Source organism: Desmodus rotundus, chromosome 12, assembly GCF_022682495.2.
Source record: "Desmodus rotundus isolate HL8 chromosome 12, HLdesRot8A.1, whole genome shotgun sequence".
NCBI classification, from domain to species: domain Eukaryota; kingdom Metazoa; phylum Chordata; class Mammalia; order Chiroptera; family Phyllostomidae; genus Desmodus; species Desmodus rotundus.
The window spans coordinates 53348406-53366967 of NC_071398.1; the positions used below are offsets into that span (position 1 = coordinate 53348406).

The 18562-nt window shown below is 52.9% G+C and overlaps 1 protein-coding gene across 1 annotated transcript in view; it reads right to left on the reverse strand.

Moving 5' to 3' along the window:
- Window positions 1–18562, reverse strand: part of CARMIL1 (capping protein regulator and myosin 1 linker 1) — a 146835-nt gene that overhangs the window by 19014 nt on the left and 109259 nt on the right. Inside the window, exons 27-31 of the mRNA XM_071219951.1 lie at window positions 15150–15325; window positions 11973–12060; window positions 9775–9924; window positions 555–621; window positions 168–364 (exon numbers count right to left, since the gene is read on the reverse strand). Of these exons, the coding sequence (XP_071076052.1) occupies window positions 168–364; window positions 555–621; window positions 9775–9924; window positions 11973–12060; window positions 15150–15325 (678 nt within the window). The remainder of the gene's footprint in view (window positions 1–167; window positions 365–554; window positions 622–9774; window positions 9925–11972; window positions 12061–15149; window positions 15326–18562) is intronic.

Consider the following 18562-nt stretch of genomic DNA (forward strand, 5'->3'; position numbering starts at 1 on the left):
CCAAGGACAACCCTGTTCTGAAGAGGTGGAAACTATGGTGCTGTCTTTTCCAAAACCGAGAGCACCAAGTGGGGCTATTCCGCACGAATGTCGCAAGCACAGGGCTTATCCTCCTCAGCAGCCCCCTCGCACAGGGCTCTCCGCCCCCCACCGGCCCCCCCACCTACCGCCAACTGGATGGGCTGCTGCTTCTTGTGGCGCCTGGGCCTCAACTTGGTGAAGTGCTCGAGCTTCCTCCCCTCCTCGGAGGGCAACTCCGAGATGAAGCCCGAGCTCCGCTTCTCCGGCCGGCTGGACGGGAAAGGCGGGTCTTCCACGTGAATGGGCACCTCCTCCAGCGCCTTGTCCAGGTCAAACTCCATTTCTACAAGAAACCAAAGCCCGGGACCACGCTCACCACACAGATGCATCGGAGGTCCTGAAAGGGACTGGAGTCCCTCATGGAATCGCAAACAGCCACCTGCAGACCACTGGGCTGTCTCAGCAGCGGCTGGTCCGGAGCCCCCAGCAGGTGCGAGGCCCTGGGGTGGGGCGGGGGGCAGTCGGACACTCACCGAAGGCCCTGGAAACTGGCCGCAACATCCGGCTGTGGATCGTCTTCCTCTTGGACTTAGGGGTCATCTAGCAACAAACACAGAAAGCACTGAGTCGGGTGCTCCCACAAAACGTGTCCCTCGAACTTCAGGAATATCCGGGACCCGTTGTTTCACCTCCTTGGATGACTGGGGGTTGGGGGAGGGCGTCGGGGGGAACCCTGGGACAGCCCAACTGAGAGGACAGGACCCACGTGTCTCTAAACTCGGAGTGTTCCCAAACGCCTTCTCCAATGTTTCTCCCTGCCCACCCCCAACCGGTCCCGTCCTCTTGACTCAAAATTCACTCTGCGCTGCCCAGAAGTGCGTCCAAATGCATATAAAGTCAAAGACAGAAAGACTGTAAAATCAGTTCCTAAAAACCAGAAACACAACTATTCACTTTGCGTTAGCACAGCGATATCGGCGTCAGCAGCGGACTCTCGCCTTGGCCACCGAGGCCGTTTGCTGGGTCTGATTCCCGTTTCTGCCGCCCAGATTTTCACCTTCCCACTGCAGACTCAGAGAGTGAGGACTCAGGAGTGTGTGTGTCTGCCCTCACTTCTCAGAGAGCTGCCCTTGGCCCTGCCAGGCCCCTAAAACACAAGACTGGAACCCAAACTACGGCCAAAACTGGGATGGCACTTCTGCACTGAGGGTATCGTGTTGGCTGCTGGGCCTGAGCGGGGGCCCCACTTCTCCCTCCTCAGGGTCTCACTCCGGTCAGAGACGGGGGTGGGGGGGCTGCTGTCACCAGCCACACAAATTCAAAGGAGGAAACCGAGTCACAGAGATGGTGGCGGTGGCCATTCAAGCCGCCCCAGGAGAAGTGCCAGGGGCAGACGCAGACAGGAGGGGGCCGTGTCTCTCCCACCATACCAGCTGCCCTCAGACACCGCCAGTGGGTTTCGGCGACGTCTAGCTGGCCTGACACTGGAAACGGGTGTTTGTGTAATGGGCACAGCACTCGAACACCAGAGGGGCACACACTAGTGCATGTTCAGCACCGTCCTCCCTCTCACCGGGTCTTCACACACCCGTGGTCCTGCAGGTGTGCCCGGGGTGAGGTCACAGCTGCGTGACACGGCTCCCTCATCACGCACTGCCTGCTTTCCGGGCTCCTCCTTTCGTGGGGTTTAAGGATGGCCATGGAGAGAGAAGGCTGAACTTCTCTTCTCACATCTTTCCTTCCATCCCTGAGAATGTTTCCGTCCGTAACAGCAGTACAGAAAACATGGACCTGCTCAGTCCCACTGGCTTATTCCTGGGTCCCTGTGACATGCTAACCTAACGCGAGGGGACACGGGGGGTGGGGTGAGCTAGATGAGAGCCAGGGCCCCCCAGCCCAACCCTGCGGTGAGATGCTGCTGTCCAGGAAAACCTCCGGCTGCACCGTCCTCTGTAGAACCGGGACTCTCTTCCCTTTTTGTGCAGAAACGAAAGGGCGCATTTTCCCAGCCTGTGTCCCCATCCTCTGCCGCCTTCCCCGACCTCTGTCTGTCCCGGCCTGCATGTTTTCTCGACGGAGAAATCACGACGGCCGTCCCTGGGGGGCAGCACTGAAGTGGAGGCAGTCACACCGGAGGACGTGGCACAGATCAATCAGGCTGGCCCCCGCCGACCATGGCTTCCGGCCCAGACAGAGTGGCTTTATCTTCGAAAGTGCACTTACATGTAGTAAGAAGTGATTTTTCAATTCACTTCTTCCGGACCCCTGAGGAACAAAGTGTTACATCCTTTCGAACGTAACTGTAGAAGGAAAACCCCTAAACACAGACTCCTTTCTCATCCTGACATCACAGACCACCGTGCATCTGTGGGCCGAGGGCCGGCCCTGTCCTTCCGGAACCCGGAGCCCCGAAACCTCACCCCTCTGCTCCAGTTTTCGGGACGGATCTAACACTGTCCTCCCTGGAGCTCTGAGCAATATGCCCCCATGACCCCGAGGGAAGGACAGACACCAGAACCTTACACGCAACACACTAATTCCCCACCGGACTCACTTTTAACATGTACTTCCTAGACACACCAATTTCTTAAAAAACGAGAGTTAAATTGCTCCCATCGTCACAAAAACAGGACAGAGTAGTTCCCTTCTTCATTTACCAAGTCCGCACAGAGAATAACAAACACCCCCCCACACCCCCACTGCGTGCTCAAGAATCCTAATCACTCTCCCTTCCCTGGAGGTTAACAAAACAAGCTGGTCGAGAAAACGCCAAAGCTGTTACAAAGCAGGTGAGTAAAATTCTCATAACGCAAGACGGAGATCGCGAGGCCCATGACCTATAACCCTGGAGAACAAGCAGAACTGAAAGTGTAGGTCCTCACGCCTTTTTCCCCCCGCGATGCAGTAAGGACCGTCCCCACCCCGAACGTTCAAACCCACCCCATCACCCTGCTTGCTTCCGACACACGGCTGGGGCGTCTGACACCCACGGCCTGTTCCCTGGCTGAACCGTCCCCTGAAACCCAGTCCTGTGGGCACGTTGCTGCCTGTTCCGTCCAGGGCCGACCGGCGGGGGTGACAGGGCAGCATCCTGGGACTCGGCCAGGCAGCGCAGAAGCAGAGGGACACCAGAGCGCAAACCCGGGCAGCCGGCAACAGCAGAGCTGCCTAATACTTACACTTGTGCAGCAGAGGGTCTCCATGCAGCAAAAAGAAAGGGAAAAAGTATGAATGGAAGAGGAACAAGCAACAGCATTACAAGAACAGCGTAGGGGCAGAGGGGGGAGGGCCGCATTCACAAGCAAACAGAACAGCCACAGAGGCCTTGGGAGCAAAGGAAGGAGATGGGACCGAGGCCAGAACAGGGCGAGTGCAAGGCTTTATGAGCAGAAGCACAATCACAACGTGAAACTGCAGAACCTCCTAACACACATTACCTCTTCTGCTAAGTGTGTGCAAAACACCCTCGACCGGCCCCGTGTGGGGGACGGACACAGCGTAAGCTCCAAAGGCGCAGGGCAGACACAACGCTGCGTGGATATTGGTGAACCCCAGGGGGGCTCTGGTCCTGGGCCAGCGCTGCTCCCAGGAACAAAGAGGGGGTGGCGTCTCTATGGGCGCGTGCAGGCATCCCTGCCAGGGTCTCTCTGTCATTCTGTGCTCCCACTGCACTTTCGGGTGAAGCATTTTTGAATCTGCTCAGTCACCCAAGCCTCAGGAAAGGATCTGAGGCCAGACCCTGCGGCGGGCACCCGTCGGCCTGACGCACCTTGTCCCTTAGTGGGAGCATGCACTTCGCACCAACTCTCACATTCAGTAAAAGCCACTTCGGTCGCCATTGGCGTTGTCAGGGCATCTTCTTCACGTTCTGAAAACATCGGCTACTCAGTCAGGGAGCGTGAACAGTGGGTCCGTTCAGAGCTCAGGTCCCCACCCCCCCACCCGCCACCGACACCAAGTCTCCATCACTGTGACCCGCTCCTGTTGGCGATGTCCCTAAGTCTCAGTCTCTGGACGTCTAACTTCATACTTTTTTAGAGAATCTTCCTCAATTAGACCTCATTCTATGATCCGTTACACTAAGTCGGAAATAGCCTTGCTGAAGGAAAGGAGAGAAAGTTTAAAATACATTTTCAAATACTCTTGAATTGTGTGAAATATAGATCTCTGCCCCCTTTAACACATATCCCCTCAAAAACCTCCGTAAAGGGCAGGGCACAGAAGCCAACCTGGGGAGCCCCGGCTCCGGTCCAGTCCCACAGTGTCAGACCCCTTCCCTTTCCGAAAGGTTAGCCGGACGAGACAAGGCCTCTCCCCACGGCGCAGCCAATGACCAGTGTGAGTGAAGGCGAGGAACCTTTCAAACGGCTCCACTTCTAGAGGGACACGCAAACAAAAACACGGACCCGTGGGAGGAACACCATGGCAACGGTCGGCTCTTCTTCCCAGGGGAGGGAAGACCACGGGTTGGCTCCTCAAAGCCTGCACAACGAGATGACCAATGTCCCCTGCCGGGACGGGGGACAGCCAGGTGAGTGAAGGGAGGTCACCCCCTCTCTCGAGTTCGTCTCATGCACAAGGCCTGGCTTCCAAGGACTGAGTCCAAATCCTGGATCTGCCACTTCCAGTCGGGGTTGTGGGACTTTGGCCAGTGTTTTTGTCAGTCAGACCTAGCCTCCCGGTTAGCAAACTGCATTGTCGAGGAGCACACAGGGTCACGAATCCAAGGGGCTCGGCACAGAGCCAGGGGGCAGCGCCAATGGGCGGCCACGCGGCATGTCACAGGCTGGTCGTGACTGGAGCACTGGGACACCGTCCTGCTGTCAGTCCTCCATTTCTGGGACAAGGAACCCTGACGGGGGGACAAGGTGAGCACCTGTGTGAGGAAAGGACCACCGGGCTCTGTCTCTTCCTCGTCTAGACCCGGAGCCCAAACACAGCCTGACATGGGCCAGGGTTCCGGAACCCGCCGTGAGCGAGGAGGGGCCCGACCACTGGGTCAAACACGACTGGACTTCACAGACGTTCTTAACAAGAGAAGCTGCCGCTCCAACAGCGTCTTTGCCAAAACAGGATTTACGTACAGAGATCAGGGCAAAGAATGTCCTTCAAGTCAGATGCACTTGTTTCCATGAAAATTTTCTCCGTTGTCCTCATTTTCCATCCCGTGTTGGACGGACAGAAACTTCCTCGTGGACCCTGGTCACTCACGGAGGTGTCCACCCCTCTGACCAACAAACTTTTATCAGAGACTAGTCATTCTAAACATTTTCAAATTTACCAAAAACAGAACACATGAAATGTGTAAGGATAGTATAATGCATGCAAGCATGCTCTTCGCGTAGACTCCTTCATTACTAACACTCTGCAGCATTACTTTATAGGAAATTCTCCGCTGTCAACTAATTCTGAATGAGATCACACCTTAACAGTCTGAACTTGGAACCACTATTCAGAGATTAGTTCAATTGATAACTGTTGGTACTTGAAAATGAGGTGATTGGTTTAAAAACAGCATTTGGTCAAGACGAATGAATACTTGCTGAATTTTAATCTGTATTTAAAAAAACGTAAAATTTTTACACTGAAATCTGAGGCTGAATTTGTTCAGGGAAAGTCGTCGTTATTTTGTCACTGGAGAAAGGCCTCCCGAGGGGTGTTCCGTAGAAGCTCAAGCCTCTCGCACTTCCTTTCCCAGGAACCAGCAGTGAGTCGATGGGCCGCTTTCCTGCGCGACTGTGTGTGATTTGAAACTGGTCTGACACTCATTAGAACAAGGGAAAGGATTATTGCAACCAGTGAGCCGGTGATGCGTGAGGAGCACACGCTGCGCCTTCCCCCACTGGGCACATTCACTGAACCCTAAACTTCTGCAATTTTTTAAACTATATCGAGTGACAAATGAACTACGTAGAGAAGCTGACCAGCGGAATGAGGCGTGTGTCCTCCAGCACCCGCAGGGCCGGCGAGGAACCACAGCCGAGAGGCAGGTGGGAGGCGCTGACCTCTGAGAGCACCGTCTACACTCGGCCCACTGACGATGCCGACTCCCAGTAAACACCATTCTGGCGCGACACGCGGGCTCGTGTGCTGAAGTGATAAGATGCACCTAGGAAGCTCATTAATCACCGTCACCAACCAAACTGCACAGGGGGAGGCCCGGGGCGCTCCCGGGAGGCCAGCAGTGGGCAGACTCGTTTCAAACAACTGGAAACAGCGGAATGTGTCACATTTTTGACACGGGCGTCCCCAACAGTGCTCAAAGACGGCACAGGCTTGCACTGTGGCTGGACAGCTGCACACCCTTCATGCGTGTTTCCGTTTCTATACTGGTTTTATCTGGCGGTAGTAAGGAGACATTTTACACAGAGCAATGAAGTCTAATGAAATCCAACTCAAAATTTCATTCGGTTGTAGCAGATAGACCACCAGGACATCCCCAGAGGGATTCTAGAAGGCTCAGCTCCCAGCTACCTGCATGCAGGTGGCCCAAGCACCCTGGACAAGCTACTTAAGTTTCCTGGGCCTCAGTTTCCTCCCTTGTGAAACAGAAGCTATTAATACACCCAATTCCTTCCAGGTCATTAGACTCACAGACTCAGAAGAGCGCCCAGCAGGTCAGACCTTCTAGAAAGTGGACCGAATGCTCAAGAAAACATTTAAGCTACTTTGGAATGCCCTAGGGAAAGGGTCACAGGGATCTGGGCTGTAAACGAACATTTGAGGTTATGATAAAATGACAGCATCTCCCAAAGCAGCACCCCGGCTCCGCGTGTCAGGGGCTCATCATTCCACACAGACAAGGAAAGTCCGTGTGCACTCAAGTTCGCACCTGCGCTTCTGAGAATTTCCTACACAACGAACAGTTCATCCTGCGTCCTCACTTCATGGGCCACGTACGACATAAATGATACCAAGGAAAGCTCATTTAAAAACCCAAAGCAAACACTGGATGGTGTGGCTCAGTGGATTGAGCGCCAGCCTGCAAACTAAAGGGTCACCAGTTCGATTCCCAGCCAGGGCACATTTCTGGGTTACTGGCTGGGTCCCCAGTAGGGGGAGTGTGAGAGGCAACCACACATTGATGTTTCTCTCCCTCTCTCTCTCCCTCCCTTCCCCCTCCCTAAAAATAAGTAAAATCTTAAAAAATATAAATAACGTCTCCAAAACAAACCAAAGCAAAATAAGTATCTCTCCCTTAGAAACAGGTACCCCAAACATTTTTTTAAACGGCACCATGTGAGGATCACAACGTGAAAGACTGGGTGGTCGACGTCAACTAGAAACACCGAGCCCGTGCGGCTGTAATGATGAACGGCGGCCGTCGGGTCGTGGCACTACGCCTTTCAAAGTGGCCGTGAGTTTGTGCCGCTGGCCCAGGGCCAGGCGCCCACGCTGAGGACATGGGCTCTCTCTTGGAGAGAGACCCCGGCTGCAGGGTGGATGGTGCCATCTTTGGGTGGCCCTGGAATCAACGGTTAGATGGGGAGCCACAGAAAATCATTGCAGCACAAAACCCACAGACATGCACTTCTTTCTCAAAAATGTTCTTTTTCAGTAAACTAACTGCAAACTTAGCTCTAGTTTTCTGCTGTGTAACAATTCATTAGCCTCATTAAAACAATGCAATTTGTTGGAAAAGGGGAAAAAGCGATTTTCATGACAAAAGCAGTGCTCATGGAAGAGTTTGTGTTTCTCTGTCCTGTGTCTCCGTCACCTGCTCGACCCCTGGGTGCCACCCCGTCCCAGGGTTCCTTGGGCACTCCTGTGAGGAAGGGCCCTGCCGGCCGCCTTGGCAGCCTGGGCCTGGAAAAGACACTCATCTCAGAGTGGTTGTCCTCAGGGCGAAGTTCAGAGAGACCTCCACCTGCCCCGCCTCTTCGATTCCTCCCCTCCACCCTCTTTACTTACAGAGAACAGCCTCTGTCTTTCTCTGACATAAGAAAACCAAACCTATCGATCAAACAAAAACTAAGTTGACACCATGTACAGCCCTTCCGAACCTAGCTAAGCCGGTCCTTCTGAACCCACACCCCCTCCTCTGAGACCACGCGAGGGCAAACCCAGCAAGATGCGTTCTACCAGCTCACGACGGAACGGCACTCTGCCAGGAGATGTAGCACTAATCCAAACCTTTCGATTCAAATAATTTCCCGTGACTTACTGTATTTTGCCGTGTTTAATAGGCACTTTTTTTGCCCAAACTTTTGAGGGAAAAATAAGGACGCACATTATCCGTGGGCATAATAATTACATGTCATGGATGTAATAATCCCATGTATAATGCACACAAACCAGACGCGTGCATTATACATGGCGAAATGCGGGTATTTTCTTTAGGGCTAGCCTCAGAGCTGTCGGAATAATTACGACAACACAGTGGCCGACTCCTAATGCCTCAAATGTAGACAGAATTTAAGACACTTATTAAACACACATTCACAACAAGCTGGAGAGGCAAGCTTTAAAAAACCTTGATGATTCACTCCACGTATGCTAAATATATTTGTAAAATCAGATAGTTATATTGAACACTCTTTGCCATCTTTAATTACACTAGAATGTTACTTTAAATCTAGGATTCTGATTTACTGCTGGCTTTCTGTGCTAGTCTCTTTGTAGAGGATAAGGTTTAATTTGAAGGCACTCAGCTGTTTTATTCACAGTCCTTAAAAGATAAAAGGGATTTGTAAGTAAGAAACAACTTCAAGCATTATGTTTTCTTGTGAGCTAGAAAAATAACCTTGGCCGCGTCAGATCCTTGGTTTTGGAAGTTAAAAACAGATCCTATTCCTTAACAACAGCCCATCTCACACTTACTACAACCAGATGCTGATGGAGAAACGGCTGGGCACAGCAGCAGTCCAAACCCGGTCTCCCCAGCCCCTTCTCACATGATGAGGGATTACTAGAAGTATTTGAGTAAAACGTGGAAGTATTGACTAGAGATGAAGACAAATGGAATACAACGGCTCATGCAACTGTTTCTGTGGTAAAGTGAAAAGTAACTGCACTGAGAATACACATTTTAAAATAATGAAATAAAGGTTGAAGTGCAATTGTCCTCAGAGGGGGGGCGGGGAAAGCACCAGTAATCTGAATACTCAAGTCACATGGCCAGATGGAGACACCACGGAGATGAGGAAAGTGGGGAAGGAATCAACACCTCCCGCTGCAGAACGGAGGAAACAGAGCAGGAACTAACAGGAAATGCAAATTACGTGCACCCCAAATTGTGTTAAAAAAACCCCAAAACAAAACAGGAAGAAGTAGCAGAGACAAAAGAAACCATAGGACCAAGAAAGAGTCACCCTACACACTTTGTCTGGGAAAGGTCCTTCCCCGCATTTTTTTAATGGCTTCTTTATTTAAAGATATTTTCCTTCAGAAATGACCTTTTTAAGTTCAATAGTCCCTCTGTCCTCGTTAACTGAGGAATTTCCCACTGGGGCCGCAGAGACAGGTGCAGGCTTTACGTTCACTGAAATGTTCAGTTTTTCTTTGGGATGGGGGGCGGGTGGGGGTTCTCTCTAAGAAAAGTTTCACAAAATTACAAAGAAAAAGTTCAGCAGTGGCCTTTGTGGGGACCTGACACTTCAGGTTTATAGCTTCACTTAAGGCCTCTGCAGAGCAACACCTCTCTGAAAGCATCGTCTCTGGGGGAGTTTTCTTTGGTCTGCACGCACAGGTGAGACTTTTGAAAGACCAGGCAGCGCCCGGGAGGGCCGAGGGCTCGTGGAGCCCGTGCCTTACCATGCAGGTGTCCAGGTCTTCCAGGCGCTCCACCTCCGTGAGCTCCTCCGCCGCAGGCACGGGGCGCCTAGCGGGCTTCTCCTCAGCCAGCTCCACGTCCGGGGCCTCGGCCACAGCGAGGGTCCTGCCCCGCCGGGTGAAGTGCTCGGTCTGGGGAGTCAACACAGCGCAAATGAACCATGGATGCGGGACCGGCGGGTGGCTGGACTCCCCAGGACGGTGCCCAATGGTGAACGTGGCTAACGACCACCCTTCACACGCTCCCGCCAGACTAACTCACCTCTCTCGGTGTCTTTCTTTGGAGGGCACAGTGTTTACCCGGAAAAGACAAAATCTCCTTTTTTTAAAGAATGTCTTTGAGGCTTTATTTTTTGAAAAACACCATCTTCACCACACGGATGCAAACATACACAACATAGGCATTTGTTTTCCTGAAGAGGTATTGTGCCCCTTTTCCTGAAGCTGGAGAGATTTAACTCAACTTCCTATCTCAAAAACACTCACAAGAGTATATCCACCAGGAGGCATTCCAACCTTTTTATGCAGAAAAGCCACTTTCTTTATACAATGTAAAAAAAAAAAAAAAAGAAAGTCAGTCCTTTCTGAGTAGCTAAATTCTTCAAGAAGGACAAAGAGGGACCGTCCAAACTTTCCGCGTGGTTCCCACGTACGGTCGCTGGATCCGAGGCCCAGGCCCCGCGCCAGCCAGGGGGCCTTTGAGGCGGTCCCAGGAGCTGTGCTTCTGGACAAACTTTTCTATAAAGGCTGCGCTACCGACTCTGCTTCTGCTTATTTTTAAAAAAACAAGTGTGAATTGGGAGCTGTGGGCCATAATGTAGCTCTTCACTGTGGCACAAACTGGGAATTCATGTGGCTCAAACGTGTTGTTAATAAACCAGGTTTTTATACTTCCAACTTGCCACACACTAATAGGTTGGTGAAATACAATAAAAATTAAAAAATCAGAAACACACCCTGCATGTGCATAGGGTGGCCATGTCAAACTGCTCTAGAAGTTTCTCCACGGTCCCCCTGCCGGCTGAGCTAACACTGGCAGGGACTAGTCGCCGACCACTGGTGGGCTGGCTCCAGCCCGCGGCAGATCTGAGTAGCAGGCTGGAGAGGTCCAGCTTATCTTCTAGATTTTAGAGGACAGACTTGTGTATTTTCCTGACATTAATTTTTTTTCAAAACACTCATACTATGTGCCTCATGGGGACGAAGCTGTCACTGTCCCCTCGTGCTGGTGTCCTCCAGCCTCACCTGACAACGCAACGTCCACCTGACATTTTTCTCTGGAGAAACGTCGTAACCCACTTGGGAGATTTCGACCGCACCAGCTCGCTGACGTGCGAGACACGCAGCTCCCACGGGTCCTTGGAGCCTGACCTTCGAGAAGCCTGAGGGCGCTGATCCCCTTCCCCAGTAGACACTGGGGGTGCAGGCCCTGCCTCAGGGAAGAACCAGTCTCTGGAGGGAGAAGTTGGCCTTTGCCCCCTGGGGCCGCCCAGAGGCTGGTGGGGCGCCCGGCCACAGCACAGCCCCAGAACGCGGCTGCCTCGCTCCTGCATTTCCTCTGGTCTCCAAACATTTCCCCTCCTGAGTGCTTTCAAGAACAGTCCATTCTCAAATGATCACATCAGAAACCAGCAAAATGAGCCCAGACAAATTAACTAGTATTTAGAACAATCTTAACCTGGGGGGCGTGGGAGGAGGGTGTGGGGGAGAAATGGTGGTGGACGAGACGTGACGGGGTAGTGAACACACAGTGCGGTGTACAGGGATGTGCTGTGAGCCTGGGCGCCTGAGACCTGTGTGTGATCGCGTTAGCCAGTGACCCCGGTCAAATCAATGCCAAGGACGTAACATAAAATAGATGGCAGAGATCAAAACATAAAAAATTAACAAATCTTATTTTCAGATCTAAGTCTCCTCCCATCATCTCCCCCCGCGCCGCTGGTTGGCGTCTTAAACGGACAAGAGTTCTAGGGGCTGCTGCTTCTGCCTTCCCTGAATTCCCTCTGCAGGGCGTCTAAGATGCTCCCTCGAAGGGACGCAGAAATGGAAGGGGGAGAGCTGGGGTCTTCACCCCGAAAGCTGCCAAAACACAGGAAAGGGCCCACCCGCCTGGCCGATGGCGCCCTTCGTTCCCGCAGACAGAGACGGGACGTGCTGCTCGAGGGGGGCAGGGCACTCACCAGTTTGTGGTGGCTGTGCGAAAGGGCGTCCAGAATTTCGTCCACGATTCGGTCGGACAGGAAGGAGGCCACCGTCAACTTCACTTCACTGCGAGAAACCCAAAGGGCAGGGAGGCGTTTTAGCTGGGGCAGTGGGAAGGCGTCAGCCGCGCCGGGCGCCACGTGGGTGAGGTCGGCGGGCAGGACACGGGGATGTGTGAACAGGGACGAGGACTTCCAAAAGTAAGCCTTCAACACTGCCATAAACACACAGGCAACAGGCTGCCTTTACCAATTCGCCCGGCCTCTGCCCTCTCCAAGTTCCCGGCTTAGCGGCAGAAGAAACATCTGGAAAAAGACCAACGTAATGGGAACCACATGCCCCGTGTGGTCGGGAACAATCCGCCCATTGACAGAAATGAAAACAAACCAGGCTGTGGCCAGCGAAGCAAGTCCAGTCTGGTGGCGAAGCCTCGCTTATTGCTCTGGACACATATCCCCGCCTTCTGGAAACCCTCCTACGAAGCCCCAGCACCTGAGACGCCGTGTCTGCCCTGCCTCACCACCTCACTTCAGGAACAGTCACACATTCACGGCTGTCCTGTCTTTTATGAGCAAACATCGCCAAATGCTCAGTTTTAGCGTCTCTTGTCCTGACTTAAGAAGCTACCCAGACAGCCCTGGGTGGGTGTCTCGGTTGGTTGGAGCGTCTCCCCGGGTTTGATTCCCGGTCGGGGCACGTACAGAAGGCGACCGATCAATGGTTCTCTCTCACATCGGTCTCTCTCTCTCTCTCTTCTTCTCTCTCTAAATTCAGTAAAACTAGACCCCTGGGCGAGGATTAAACAAACATTTTTTTTGAAAAGGTGCCGAGACACCAGAGAGTGGCTGGCAGTTTTCAGTAATAAACAACTCAGCCGCTCAGGCTCCGGTCGGGGAGCCGACCTGACGGGGAGCACTGTGGCCGCCTGCTGCCCCCACGGGTTCAAATTCCCGGCGAGGCTTCAGTCTGAAACGCAGCGCAAATGCACGGAGGCGATTTGAGGAGCAGTGCGTGGAAGGGCCCTTATGCTGGAGACACTTCTCCCCACAGCCCAGCATCGCCTCCCAGGCTTGCTTGTGAAGTCAGGCTTTTAGAGCAGGGGAAGGACTTTCCAAAATGGTATTATTTCATTGTAAAACTGAAGTGGAAAGGCTATTTGTGTAACAGGGAGAACCTTCCCAAGTGGAAGGGGCCAATCTGCACGGAGGTCCCCCCGCCCGGGAAGGTGTCCCACGCTGGGAGACACCTTCCCAGTGCTGATTCCTTGGTGCCTACGCTAAAACCCCTCCTGGGCTGCAGGCGAAGGACCGTGCTTTAATTTCTGTCTCCAAACAAGGCCTCGGTAGCTATTTGGTTTATCCGATAGTTTGTTATTCCACAGGTGTCCGCTGGTAAGACTCGCCGGGTCTCCTCCTAGAAACACGGATGACCGGGCCCCACCCCGGTTTGCAGAGGGGCCTGGAGTCCGGTTTTCACCAGCGCCACCTCTGACGCTCCGTAGGCAGGTTTGCGGATTTCACTTCCTCACAAAACCACAGTCAGTCGTTTCCCTTTTCCTCCCCCTCCCTCGGTCTCCGATGCGAGGGGTGGGTCGTGTACTTCACACAGCAGCACCAGAAAGGAGTCCTGAGTGAGCATTTGTAACGCCCCGGAATGCTCTGCCATTCTGCTGCCGGATGCCTCCAGAACGTCCCGTCTGCACGGTTTCAGAGGGAATGACCCAACCGACACCTGCACATATTCACCCGTGTGTGTGTGTGTGTGTGTGAGAGAGAGAGAGAGAGAGAACACGTGTTTGTGTTGTGCACATGTGTATGTGTGAGCATGCGCAAGCATGTGCGTGCGTGTGCATCCTCTCGGCGCTCAGGATCATGGGTGACACGATGCCCAGGGAGGAGCCCGTGGCTTCTAACCGACTCACTGACGTCAGGACTTGGACTGGCTCCTCGCCTTTCAGGACTGGCCCCTTTCCAGGGACGCGCCCCACCTGACAGCACTGGGGGTTCCAATGACGCCATCAGGTCATGCACTGTGGCGGCCCGACCCGCTGTCGTGACAGAATGGCGGTCAGCGCATCTCCCCCTTGGTGCTGACAAGGCTCCGGTACAATTCCTGAAGCTGTAGACTGTAGAAGCGCATGCACACCCGGGAAGGGCTGCAGCTCATCCACTCGCTGGTCGGTGGGGCCCTGCAAACCCACGCAGCGCTTCCTAAATTCCCCAAGTCCCTTCAGTTGTCTTACAACTCAGCTAAGAAGGGGCTAAAATCTTTTTTTACTATTATTTTTTTCCTCTTTTTTTTTTTTATTGTTGTTCAAGTACAGTTGAGAGCAGCCCAGCTGCATCCCAGACGCGAGACTGTGCAGCTGCTCAGAGTCCTCCACCCTCAGAGTTCCACGACGGCTGGGAGGGGCTGGCTGCGGATTTCTAGATTAGGGTCACATAGTTTGGGGCTTATTTTGATTTTAACTCTCATTTTTCTTGCAGGCTGTCATTTAGCAACAGCATTATGTGTTTGCACAGCTCACGACTTTTCAGATAAGAGCTGGTATTTGTGCTGCATCTAAATGTCAAGACTCAGAAATGGTTAAAATGGGAAAGTTAAGACATTCCTGAAGTGGGGGGTCTCATGCTGTGATTCCCCAAGTAAGAATCAGAAAGAGAGTTAGCTGAGCTTCCTTGAAAGGCTGGCGACCACCCCAAAGTCTGGGTGTAAAAATCCAGACAAGTCGGTTGCTGGTCGGAAGCAGAAACCAACACACGCGGTCCAGAGCACCACCTGCACGTTCACGGCATCGCCAAGCCACCGACGGAGGCCGGAGGCCGGCGGGACCGTGTGGTGACGTCCGAGGGGCCGCTCTGCCCTCTCAGGCTGTTCATTTATAAGCCCCGAGGGTTTGGAGGGAAGGAACAGAGGGATCCCAGTCCTCACTGAGTGCTTTAGGACAGCGGAAGACAAGCTTCCGCAGCAAGAAAAAGCGGGACCACGGATGTGTGTCCCACTATGAAAAACAGAACATTTGCTCTTCGGGCACGAGCCCACGTGTGGTGCCTTACCTGGAAATGTCAGATGCACGGCGACACCGTGCAGAGTCCCTGCCATGGGACACACCGCACGCACCATGCGGGGTCGTGGGCCTTGTGAGGCACACCTACCTGATCTTGTTGAGGATGTCCACCCCGGACTGCTCCAGAAGGACGTTCTTCACGAAGGTCCGGGGGATGGAGAGTTTCTCGGTGCTGGCCTGCAGCAGGTCCTGCCGGAGGTGGGCCTTCTTCAGCACGTGGGGGCACAGGCTCTCGGCAGCATCCACCATGGACTCCAGCAGCGCCTGCAATGCAGCAGAGTGAGGGGCAAGGCGGACCACAGGGGCGCTGCCATCCACGGAGAAGCGGTCACAGAGGATGCGCCCTCTGAGCCCAGGGACACGGCCGAGACCTCGAAGCTGCGCCAGGGGGCCAGTGACAGTGGATGGTTGGGGTTTCGGGGACTCAACCCCTTTAAGTCACACAGCATCTGCCCCGTGAGGGTGGCCCTGCTTGCTCGGCACTGAGGCATCGAGAGGACATTCAGAAAGACACCGACCAGCCCTGGCACCCCACTCCCCCTCCATGCGGTTCTTTCACGTCCATGCACACTCGCTCCCTGAACAGCACGCCAGATCTGAACGCTCGTGTGGTTCTGCAAGTCACAGGAACTGCAAATCGGGGGACCCACCAATCTGTCAAGCCGCAGAGACAGAAAAGTACAGATGATGGCCAGTTTTCCTCTTTTTAAAGAAAAGCTTTAGAGTCAGGCACAGTTTTCACTGTCCTAACAACAGCAAGGACATGACGGACAAAACATGGACGGAGCATGTTGTGAATAAAACATTAACAGCAGCAGTCGGCACTCACTCACACACGGACACAGACACACGGACACATGGACACACGGACAACAGCAATCACACAGGGACACCCGAGAGGCTGACAAACGTCTCGGCACAGCCTGTCCTCCGGCCTCCGTGAGGACGGCGAGATGGCCTTTCACAGCTGAAGTGGGTGAGCCGAGGGGGCTGGGGGCTGCGCGTCTGACCTAAATCCGAATCCTCGCAGAGTGACTTGGGCCCAGTCCCTGATCTCAGTTTTCCTTTCTCCATCTGTAAAATGGCAAGTCAGGAAGCTCCTGCCTTGGGGGATCGCTGAAGATGAGGTAACAGTCACCTGTAAGGTGCTCGGCGCAGTGTCCAGCAGACGGAAAAGTCGAGTCTACCAGAGACGACATTACTGATCTGCCTCAGAGGTGCGGCTCCTCAGGCCGGGACCCCAAGGTGAACGCCGGGCATGTTCAATCAGCGCCGCAGCGTGGTTGAGGCTGACTCAGCAGCATCATGGACGGATGGGCGCAGTGGTCTGTCCACTCACATGTTCACAGGCACGGCACGGTGCCCCCGCCAGGGCCTTCCCCACGCGGTGTATGAGAAGGCATGGGAAGCAGGGGGGGGCAGGTGGGACAGCCACAGGGAAGTCCCCCAAAACCCTCCTGTTACTGAGCCTGGCCTTGTGGGACATCAGGGTCACGGCCACCTGTCCCTGGAGCTGCTGGGACAACCTGAGACAACCCCACAGACTCCCTAGCGCCCCCCACCCCAGCATGCGGTTCGACCCCTGGCCTGGAGCCCCCGCTGCAATGCTCCCACTGGAAATCTTACATGCAGACGTTACGTCCAAGGCCGCACTGCCCCACAGGACTGAGACGATGGGATCGTCGGCGCTGCCTCCTGGCCACATGGGGCCGTCAAGTGTTTCAAACGTGGGCAGGGCAACTGAGAAACTGAACCTCAGGTTTTGTTTAATCGATTTAAATTTCAGTGAGCACACGTCTGGTCAATTGGACCAGACGATGCAGGTCTGACATCGACCTTTTCCAGAGTAAAACCAGGAGCCAACCTGCTTCCGCTCACTCCTCACCGCCGTCAATGGCCATGTCTAGCATTCACTTGTATTTCTTTTTAATTTTATAGCACCAACCAGGCGTTATTGTCATTGTCCCATACACTGATCAAAGGCATTGGACTGACACCCTTCACACAGCAGCCACACTCGCACACTCAACGTCCAAACTGAAGCTCTGAAATCGTTCCTCCTTTCGCTCGGGAAACACAAAGGGCAGGAAAGCAAGAACACTCAGAGAACCTTCCGGCCAGGCTGGGTTACCACTTGCCAAATTCCAGCCCGCACCCCCCCCAAGCCTCATTTCCTTAGTAAATCCAAAACTGACCGGGGAAGTGTTTTACCATTTAAGCCCTGAGTGAAATCAAGACTCTCCAAGGCCAACATAAGCACTCTTAAAATTTAAGTCCAGAAGAAAAAAAATGAATGTTTCTTTTATGTTAAAACGTTCAAATCTCCCTTATTCATCCATTACCCCAGGAATAAATGTTACTACCAAGAAAAGGGAAAACCAGGAGAGAGCTGTTGTTTTTTAAATCCTTAAAACAGGCCAGTCCAGAGAAAATACCACCTCCCCTGAAAGAAAGAATTTTTCCAAGCTGACTGCTTTCTCCTCAGGAAGTTTGCTAAGAAGGCTGGCTCCTCTGGCCATTTCTTTTTCTTTCCTGAAATAGTATTTTGTTTTAAATGGCTCAAAGAGCTATTTAAAATTATTCTCATGCAACATTCAAAGTACCTACTGCTGGTCATCACACAGGACGACCCAACAGGAAAGCTGGGAAGACCCCAATCATCTTGAGATCAAGCCCATCCGGCGCAAAGAAGCTCGGGCCACCAAGCAAGGCGACTTGCTTGGAGCCAGCTGGCAGCAGCAAACCCAGGACACAAATCTGGGCCTTCAGCTCCCATTTTCTAATTCACTATGATAAAAATATATTTTTATAAAATTAATCTGCCCTGGCTGGTGCGGTTCAGAGCACCAGCCTGAAACCAAAGGGTCGCTGGTTCGATTCCCAGTCAGGACACACGCCTGGGTTGCTGGTTGAGTCCCCAGTAGGCGGCCCACGAGAGGCAACCACACATTGATATTTCTCTCCTCTTTCTCCCTCCCCTTCCCTCTCTCTAAAAATAAATAAATGAAACTTAGAAAAAAATCCATCCACTTTAGCTTTTGAGAACATCACATGTTAACTATAGAGAATTTGGGAAACAGCAAAAAGGACACTTTTAGCCAGAAAAATTGGATGATAGTAGTGAGATAAACAAGGACCCTAGCAATTTAATGACAAACGGAATACTGATTGGAGTGAAGATCCATGTTTCTTGCATAAGCTGAAGAAAAGCAAGACACTGGGAGGCCACATAAAGACGCAAAATGAAATTTTTAAAAAACAGTAAAATGAGGAGCACTTACCAGGTAAACGGAAGGGAAAGCTGGCTGTCAGCCAGTGAAAGCTGTCTGTCATACACAGTTAAAAGGAAATTGGTGAGAGAGATTTCACTAAGAATCTGTGATTGAGGATTTGCCATGAAGGGCGAGGACCTTGAACCCCAAAAGGATGGAGACTAAAGAAACCAAGCGTGTGGGAAACAGAAAAAAGGGTCCGTTTAGGAGCTGGGACAGCGGAGACGGT